We start from the raw sequence: 9,607 nt of genomic DNA, 5'->3' as shown, positions 1-9,607 counted from the left end.
GTCTCTTTGCTGGAGGTGGGCCCCAAAAGTTCTTTCTCGCCACTGTAGGGCATTTAATCTAGGGTCCCTTCTTTTGGGTTCCTTGAGTACCTAACCTACCAGGTCTCTAGTACATTCTGGAGGGTCCCCCATCTCCTATTTCCCAAAGTTGCCTGTTTCCATACATTCTTCTGGCCTTCTGGGCTTCAGTTCTCTTCCCTCCACCAATATCAGATTATGATTCCCCCTAACCCTGTCACCTTTCTCTCCCTCCTCACTTTGGCCCTTCATCTTGTTGACCTGCTTGAGTTCTGTGGGCTGTATCTTGGGTATTCTGGACTTTTTTAATGACTAATATCCACTTATTAGTGAGTATTTACCATGCATGTCCTTTTCGGTCTGAGTTACCTCACTCAGGATGATAATGTCTAGTTCCATCCATTTGCCTAAAAACTTAGGATATCCTCATTCTTAATAGCTGAGTAATATTCCATTGTGTAAATGAACTGCAGTTTCTGTATCTATTCTTTTGTCATGGGACATATGGATTTTTTCCAGCTTCTGCTTATCACAGATAAGGCCACTATGAATATCGTGGAACACATGCCCCTGTGACATGGTGGGGCATCTTTTGGGTATTGCAGGGACTTCAGATTCTGAGGAAACTCCACATTGATTTCCAGAGTAGTTGTAGAGGTTTGCAATCCCACCAGCAATGGAGGAGTGTTCCTCTATCTCCGCATCCCCTCCAACATAGTTGTGACCTGAGGTTTTGATCTTAGTCATTTTGTTTGCTGTAAGGTGGAAGGAATCTCAGGGTCATTTTGATTTGCATTTCTCTTATCACTAAGGACTTTGAACATTTCTTTAAGTGGTTTTCAGCCATTGGGGTGTCCTTAGTTGTGAATTCTCAGTTTAGTCATACACACCATTTTTTGATTGGGTTGTTTGGTTTTTTGGTGGTTATCTTCTTAAGTTCTTAATATATTTTGGATATTAGCCCTCTATTGGATATGGTGATTTTTTTTTTCCCAATCTGTATGTAGGTTGTTGATTTCCCTTATTGACTATGTTGCTTGCCTTAAAGAAGCTTTCTAATTTCAGGAGGTCGCATTTATCAACTCTTTTTTGTTTTTTTTTTGTTTGTTTGTTTTTGTTTTTTGAGACAGGGTTTCTCTGTATAGCCCTGGCTGTCCTGGAACTCACTTTGTAGACCAGGCTGGCCTCGAACTCAGAAATCTGCCTGTCTCTGCCTCCCAAGTGCTGGGATTAAAGGCGTGCACCACCACCATCCTGCTCAATTCTTGATCTTAGAGCATGAGATATTTGAGTTCTGTTTAGGAAAATATCCCCTGGTGCCTAATGAGTTCAAGGCTTTTTCCCACTTTCTCTTCTTTTAGGTTGTGTGTATTTGATTTTATGTTGAGGTCCTTGATTAACTTGGCCTTGGGCTTTGTGCAAGGTAACAAATATGGGTCTATTTCCATTTTTCTACATACAGACAGCCAAATCAGACTAGCACCATATCTTGAAGATGCTTCCTTTTTTCCATTGTGTATTTTTGACTTCTTTGTCAAAAAAACCACGTGTGTGTAAGTATGTGGTTTTATTTCTGGGTCTTCAATTCCATTTCATTAATCAACTTGTCTGCCTGTGTTCCAATACCATGCTGTTTTTTTAACTATTGCTATGAAGACAGAATTAGACTGTTTCCTTTCAGGAATAGCAAATACCATTTGCCCCTGAGTCATCTCTTCAGTCCAGGGATTTACATTTCTGGTACACTTTCATGATAGAGCCTGAATATAATCCTGAGTTCTGTTTTTTAGAAACTGAGTGAATTATTCTAAATGATACTTATATGCCCAACTGCTAACCATGTTAGATGGATGAGCTCAAATAATTAAGAAAAGAACAGGAGGGCCCACAATGGAGGAGCTAGAGAAAGTACCCAAGGAGCTAAAGGGATCTGTAACCCTATAGGTGGAACAACAATATGAACTAACCAGTACTTCTGGAGCTCGTGTCTCTAGCTGCATATGTATCAGAAGATGGCCTAGTTGGCCATCATTGGGAAAAGAGGCCTCTTGGTCTTGCAAACTTTATATGCCTCAGAATGGGGGGGGGGAACGCCAGGGCCAAGAAGTGGGAGTGGGGGGGTCTGGGGGACTTTTGGGATAGCATTTGAAATGTAAATTAAGAAAATACCTAATAAAAAATAAAATAAAAAAGAAAAGAATAGGGATAAAGTCAAAGAACCTTAGATGATTCTTTTCTGTGTAATCTATAATCATGTTAGATCAATGAGCTCAAATAATAAAGACAAGAATATTGCTGAAGTCAAAAGTTTCATATTTTCAGTTGTGCAAGTAATAGATTCATGAGTAATAATGTATCCATAAAAAATGAAGTTTTAGTATGATTCTTATACATCTTAATATGGTCATTTCCATTATAAAAATCATTCTACTTTATCACTTTTTTTCACATATGTCATTTAGTTATTCATGTATGTCTAACCATTCTGAAGGGAAACCACTGTGTAAGTTATGAAATTATTATCTGTATTGATTTTGTCATATAGTCAAAAACATTATATTATATTAATGATACCTATTGCTAACTTTTTATTTATATCATTAAATATTCTCAAATTAATTCTTCATTAAATAATCATTTAACTCTTCTTCATGTAACATTCTTATGAAATCATATCACAAGGTATTTGATTCTATGTCTTGTTTGTAATTTTGTTTGTATACACTGACTTTACACTTCCCAACTCTACAATAGAAAGAAACGTATTTCTTTCAAGTCATTCTTGTATTTGGTGTTCTAACTCTCTTTCTTTCTTCTAGAAAGGATGCTCCATTGTATATAGGTCTTACAATCCAAACTGAGCATCTTAGACTACCTGTTGACACCCAATTTCAGACAAGAGAGATACAGGGTTCCTATCTGAGCAAAACTGACAATTGTAGAATTTGGAAGCACAGTTTTATTCACCGTCACTTTACTATCTGTAAACTAGATGTAACACTGGCATTGTTCTTTTTATCAAAAAAAATGTTCATAAACATATATTCCTGGATGTAGACCTCAAATAGATAGAACATTGCCATGTTGTTGAAGTAGAAAGGTGAAAGATCACATCCTCAACCCCAGTCACTAAAGAGGAAGAGGGAATTAAGATGCCTTGGATCTATCTATTCTTTTTTCTCATAGCCAACCCCCAGTGTCATACTTTATTCAGTAATGTTCCAACAACTAAATTCCTCAAAACATTGTGACCCACTGAGGATCCAACATTAAAAGATAAAAGTATTATCCAATAGGAGATTTATTCATTCATACCTATATAATCAGCCTTCTAATATCCTTGTACTTTTTAAATTGATTTTGATATCAATGTAGAAAACAAAGCTCTAATTTCTTGTATGGGTTTCCTGTTCGTTTGTTTGTTTGTAAAACAGGGTCCCACACTCTATTCCTGACTTTCACATGTCCTGATATAGAGACCAGAATGGCTTTTAGGTCACATCCCTGACAGCTAGGATGAGAGACCTTTCAATTACGAGCTTATTTTATTTTATTTTATTTTATTTTATTTTATTTTATTTTATTTTATTTGGTCTGAATGCTGTATCTTTATATATTGGCCACTGAGTTACCACCAGGCTTACAGAGTTCATTTCTTGTTTCATTTCAGAGTGAGCATTCCTTAGATTTTTATATCTCTGGATAAGATGTTCACTTCCTGCATATGTATAATTATTCTCTTACCCACTTGTAGGAATTCTCTGGAATTTCATTGTTTGTTTCTGCCTTCTTTGAATTCCTGTGCTTGTTCCCTCTTTATGTCATTTGTCCACATTGAATGGTGTTCAGATTATATTTTGACTTTTGCCTCTTGAGTTTGTTTCATAATTCATTTTGTCATGAGAATTGGTATTGTATTAGTGATTTGGGGTAGGGAAATTTTATTAACATTGTCAAATTGCTGTAGTTACAGCCTCTCAATTTTCTTTTGCTGTGTGTCATTTAGGTCAGATGACAGGGATTTCCACATCAGGTGTTGTGAATAAACTTTGAGACTCTAGGGTGGTGGGAGGAACTAGGTTACACTTACAGTCTAAATATATCATTACTTACTTTCATGACTGCACATTGTCAAGATTCCTGGTATCATTTTGCTTTTAATGTTTATATATATAAATGTGGTTTAGCATTGTCTGTAATGATGTTGTATTTATTTCATCTTTGAATCATTCAGACCTTGATGTGAAATTTCAAGAAGAATTCAATCTTTGTTCTTCACAGAGACCCTGGGAGAAGGACAACAACAAGAATGAGTGAGTCTCTGGTAAATACACCACAGGTCAGTGTCCTTTCCACATTTCTTTTTTAAAAAAATCTCTTTTTATTCAAGTAATCCAAAAATTTTAATCTCTACATGTGGAATGGTATCTAAAGGGCTTATTTTCTATGATCTATATCTTTTGCAATAATGAGAATTTAATGTTTTTCCCTTTCATGCATATAATGGCTTTATATTTTAACTTGATTTTTATATTGTGAGGATATATAATTCCCTTGGACTAGAGACCAGGCTGGCCTCGAACTCAGAAATCCGCCTGCCTCTGCCTCTCAACTGCTGAGATTAAAGGCATTTGCCACCACACCCAGCAAAAAAGAATATCTTAATTACTTCTTTTTTTAAAGTAGAAAAGCATTTTTGTCCAGTATCAAGTAGGTAGTTTTCCATTACAGGGTCTGTTAACCTTCAAGGACGTGGCCTTGGACTTCTCACTGGAGGAATGGGAATGTCTCAGTTTTGCTCAGAGGACATTGTACATGGATGTGATGTTGGAGAATTACAATAATCTGTTGTTTGTGGGTAAGAATGAATTTACTGTTGAATTCCTGTATCTTTCTTTAGGTTTTCCTACTATGTGCTTTTGTAAATGCTCTGAGATATGCAGAGACTCCTGAATGAGAGAAATTCTAGTTAAAAATCATAATTTTTTCATTGTGTTTCCTTCACATTTCTCTGCTTTCTTTGGAAAAGTAACCAGTGCTATATTCTCTGAGATCACTCCTTATCTCTTATCTAGCTGCAATCAACTTAAAAAAGTTCAAGTAAAAATTTTAAGTATCCAGAACAAGAAACTATATTTCTATACATATAATAGTTGCAATTGTAAAAATCTTACTATTGCTTTTAAATGTTCCCTTATTTATGAATCTAAAAATATACAAGGTTTCAAATGGATATAGAGCTGTTGGTTTGGGCATTGTTTTTTATTTAGCTTTTTGACATTTGATCTCTGTGTTTAGATCTGGGACAGCATAATCATTATCCTAGCATTTTGGATGTTGAAACAAATCTATTTAGTGATTTCCCTGACACTGTTGTTAAATTTATACCTGACCAAAATTATACCTGATTCAGTGTCACTCTGAATCAAATTGTAACCATAAAATTAGAGATGTATTATTTAGAGTTTTACTTTCGGGAAATTCACTACAGATGGATCCTTTATTTATTCCAGCTTACGCAAAGTACAATTTTCTTTTTTATTTGTCATTTTATTTATTTACATGTCAAATGTTATGCCCCTTCTTCATTTCCTGTCATGAATCTCTATATCCCACCCCTCCCCCTGGCTTTTATGATGATTCTCCCGCCACTGATCCACCTACTCCCACCCCATTCCCCTAGGATACTCCTATGCTGGGATACTGAACCTTCACAGTACCAAGGGACTCCCCTCCTGTTGATGCCACATAAGGCAATCCTCTGCTATATATAAAGCTGGAGCCGGGCTGGTGAGATGGCTCAGTGGTAAGAGCACCCGACTGCTCTTCCGAAGGTCCGGAGTTCAAATCCCAGCAACCACATGGTGGCTCACAACCATCTCTAACAAGATCTGACTCCCTCTTCTGGAGTGTCTGAAGACAGCTACAGTTTACTAACATATAATCCATAAATCTTAAAAAAAAAAAAAAAAAGCTGGAGCCATTTGTACTTCCATGTGTACTCTTTATTTGGTGATTTGACACTTGAGAGCTTTGTGGGTCTTGATATTGTTGTTACTCCTACACAGTTGCAAAGCCCTTCAGGTTCATCAGGCCTTCCCTTAAGTCCTTCATTGTGGTCCCCCTGCTCAATCTAATGGTTGGCTGCAAGGATCTACATCTCTTTGGTCCAGTCTTTGGATGGCCTTCCCTTCATCCTCTTTTCCATTCTTTGTCCCTCTTTTTCCTTAAGACAGGAGCAATTCTGGGTTATTATATTTGAGGTAGTATGATGTTTAATTTGAAAATAAAATTTAGCAGGCTATTATCATTTCCAGTCATTTGATATAGATCATATTTGAGGTTCTTCTGAGGATACATGTAAAGATTAAAAAAAAAGAGAGAGAGAGAGAGAAACCTCTATTGAGAGTACGAATCCCTGAATTCACTGATTATTGAATCCCTTACTCCTTATATAAGTAATTCATGTCACCTCTAATTGCCTCCCCACTTTTTTTTTCAGAAAATCATTGCATATGTGGAAATTATGGGAAGGTCTTGGATGAAGACAGTCAGTATATTGTTCATGAACACATGAATATTCAAGAGAAGTCTTCTAAATGGGACAAGCTTAGCAAGGTGATTCTTGATTCCCCCCAATGTACACTATACAAAACTTATCACAGCTCTCTTCAATACTCGAACCAAAAAAGACTTAAGCCCAGGAACACTAAAGAAGTTTGCAAATACAATGACTCTGTAAACGGTTTAAATTTGTTTTCTACCATTAGTCTCAATCAAGGAATCCACATGCAGAAGAAAAAACACAAGCGAAATGCAGAATTTGAGAAGGTTTTTGTTTCTAAATATAAAGTCATGGTGAAACGAAACAATACTGGAGTGAACCCTTACAAATACAGTGAATTTCACAAATATCTAACCCAGAGAGAAAAACTTCAAAGTCAGCAGAGAATTTATCATGGAAAGAAACCTTACAAAAGTAGTAAAAGTGACAAATGCTTTACCCATCAAATCCATCTTAGTATTCATCAGGGATTTCATGCAGAAGAGAAAATTTACAAATGTAGTGAATTTGACAAATGTTTTAAACACAAATTCAATCTTAGTGTGCATCAGAGAATTCATACAGGAGAGACACCTTACAAATGCAGTGAATGTGACAAATGCTTTACTAAAAAAGGCAGTCTGAGGATTCATCATAGAATTCATACAGGAGAGAAACCTTACAAATGCAGTGAATGTGACAAATGCTTTACTGGAAAACACAGTCTGAGAATTCATCAGAGAATTCATATAGGAGAGAAACCTTACAAATGTAGTGAATGTGACAAATGCTTTACTCAAAAATACTATCTTAATATTCATCACAGAATTCATACAGGAGAGAAACCATATAAATGCAATGAATGTGACAAATGCTTTACTGAAAAAGGCACACTGAGAAGGCATCATAGAATTCATACAGGAGAGAAACCTTACAAATGCAGTGAATGTGACAAATGCTTTACTCAAATATCCCATCTTAATATTCATCAGAAAATTCATACAGGAGAGAAACCTTATAAATGCAGTGAATGTGACAAATGCTTTACTGAAAAAGGCAAACTGAGAAGGCATCAGAGAATTCATACAGGAGAGAAACCTTACAAATGCAGTGAATGTGACAAATGCTTTGCCAAACAATTCAATCTTAATATTCATCAGAGAATTCATACAGGAGAGAAACCTTACAAATGCAGTGAATGTGACAAATGCTTTAGTAAAAAAGTCAGTCTGAGAATTCATCAGAGAATTCATACAGGAGAGAAACCTCACAAATGTAGTGAATGTGAGAAATGCTTTACCCACAAATCCCATCTTAATAATCATCAAAGAATTCATACAGGAGAGAAACCTTACAAATAGTTTGCATGTGACAAATACAATACTCACAATGTCAGTCTGAGATATCATCAGTTATTTCATACAATAGAGAATCTTTATAAATGAAGTGATCGAGACAATCCTTTGCCAAGATATATCATCTTAAAATTCATTAGAGAATAGTTACAGAAAAGGAACTTTTCAAATATATTGTAGGTATTAATCCTTTCCTTTTGGCCTATTTCCTAGAATATAACAGTGAATATACTTTCAGGCTAGAAACTTAACTCATGCATTGTATGAAGAAATATCTTTGACTTCACTTCAGGACAGAGAGAACTTTTTAGGGGAAAGTATTTCTGTTGGGAAAAATGTGGCATATGTTTTATTCTTGACAACACTTGAGTCTCCACTCTAGGGAATTAGTATGATTATGAAAATCTTGTGAAAACTTTCATGCAATGTTCAAATCTTAGATATCTCAACTAATTATGCTGGGAGAAACTCTGAAAATGTGAAAATGTAGAAAGCTTTTCATGACACCTCTTTACTTGTTCATCCTCAAATGTTACAAGATGAAGACAAGTCAGAAGATAGTATTGCGTAACACATTCATTGAGACAGAAATAATCCATTTCAGAAAGGAAACTATGTAAGGTCTTTAATGCAATCCTCAAGATATCTAATAAAACTGATAACATTCTGTATATTTAATTTAAATGATCCAATTAAGAAAAGTTATACTTAAAGGAGTATCTGGCAAACTGAGCCACTCAGACAGCATATTCTTTATCCTATAAATATGCTTGCAGATGTGAAGTGTGCTTCGAGTATCCAGTAATCATAATTCTTCTCTAATCCTTGTTTGTCATTATAAGATAACAAGTGACTCTGAGTCTCTTGTGATCTGGTCAACAACTCCTTTTCTATTGTCCTGTAACTAACTCCAATGAAGCTGAAATATTCAACAAGTTTGCTTTGGTTGTTTTCAATTTGCACTTGGGATACTCACATGAATATATGTTGCATCTTTCCAGGAAATGCCTCACATAAAACATACGCAGAAGTCATAAATATTTTTGCAAACCTATATCATAAACTTTTAGTAGTGATTTTCAACTGGTGGATAACAATCTCTTTGGCATGTAGTGACCCTGTCATAGTGGTTGCTTAAAAACATAGGAAAACACATTTTTCCAATTGTCTTAAAACTGAGAAATCATTCATTGAACTGCAGGGTAGTCTGCCCACCTAAAGATAATTTGAATTCAATGTCAGTGTTTAGCATTAAAAGAGTTAGAAACACTGTTTTACATATGGTGATTTGTGTTAAGTGAAATAGGTAAGATTCAGTTCAATGTTCCAGGCAAGTAATACTAGGTGAAGATAAAAAGAAACAGAAAATACGTAGAAGCTGTCAGAGTGTCAGCAAGAAGTCTGCTTTCTCTTTTGAGTTCAAAGAAATATGAGAGAAAAATCTACAAAAATGAATGAAAACATGGCTTCATAGATGTCAAGGATAGCTATCCAGACTTTGCTGTGTCTCTGCATGGTTCTGAAGTGATGAATTCCCATTTATTGACAAAAGTCCTATGAGTCTCAGAGAATGCTGAGAATGGTGAGCATTGTTTTAGGTGATTCTCACCCATTTGATATTCCTCAGTTGAGAACTTTTTGTTTAGCTCTGTGCCCCATATTTTCATGAGGTTATTTGATTTTCTGGAGT

At 35.5% G+C, this 9,607-nt stretch overlaps 1 protein-coding gene across 1 annotated transcript; it reads left to right on the top strand.

Annotated features, from left to right (window-relative positions):
• Positions 1-4,312: 4,312 nt before the first annotated feature.
• Positions 4,313-7,923, top strand: LOC147004125 (uncharacterized). Its single transcript, XM_085838667.1, has 3 exons — positions 4,313-4,357; positions 4,750-4,876; positions 6,521-7,923. The coding sequence occupies exons 1-3, from the start codon at positions 4,328-4,330 to the stop codon at positions 7,921-7,923; spliced, it is 1,560 nt and encodes a 519-aa protein (XP_085694793.1). The 5' UTR covers positions 4,313-4,327.
• The last annotated feature ends 1,684 nt before the right edge of the window (positions 7,924-9,607 follow it).

The sequence above is a fragment of the Mus caroli genome, unplaced genomic scaffold (assembly GCF_978045245.1).
Source record: "Mus caroli unplaced genomic scaffold, Mus_caroli_1 scaffold_6, whole genome shotgun sequence".
NCBI lineage: Eukaryota > Metazoa > Chordata > Mammalia > Rodentia > Muridae > Mus > Mus caroli.
This window is presented reverse-complemented; position numbering and strand designations above follow the sequence as displayed.

Coding starts and splice junctions, on each gene's coding strand:
- LOC147004125 (XM_085838667.1), top strand. CDS start 4,328: ATGAGTGAGTCTCTGGTAAATACACCACAG. Junction 4,358..4,749: donor CTCTGGTAAATACACCACAG/GTCAGTGTCCTT, acceptor TTTCCATTACAG/GGTCTGTTAACCTTCAAGGA. Junction 4,877..6,520: donor CAATAATCTGTTGTTTGTGG/GTAAGAATGAAT, acceptor TTTTTTTTTCAG/AAAATCATTGCATATGTGGA.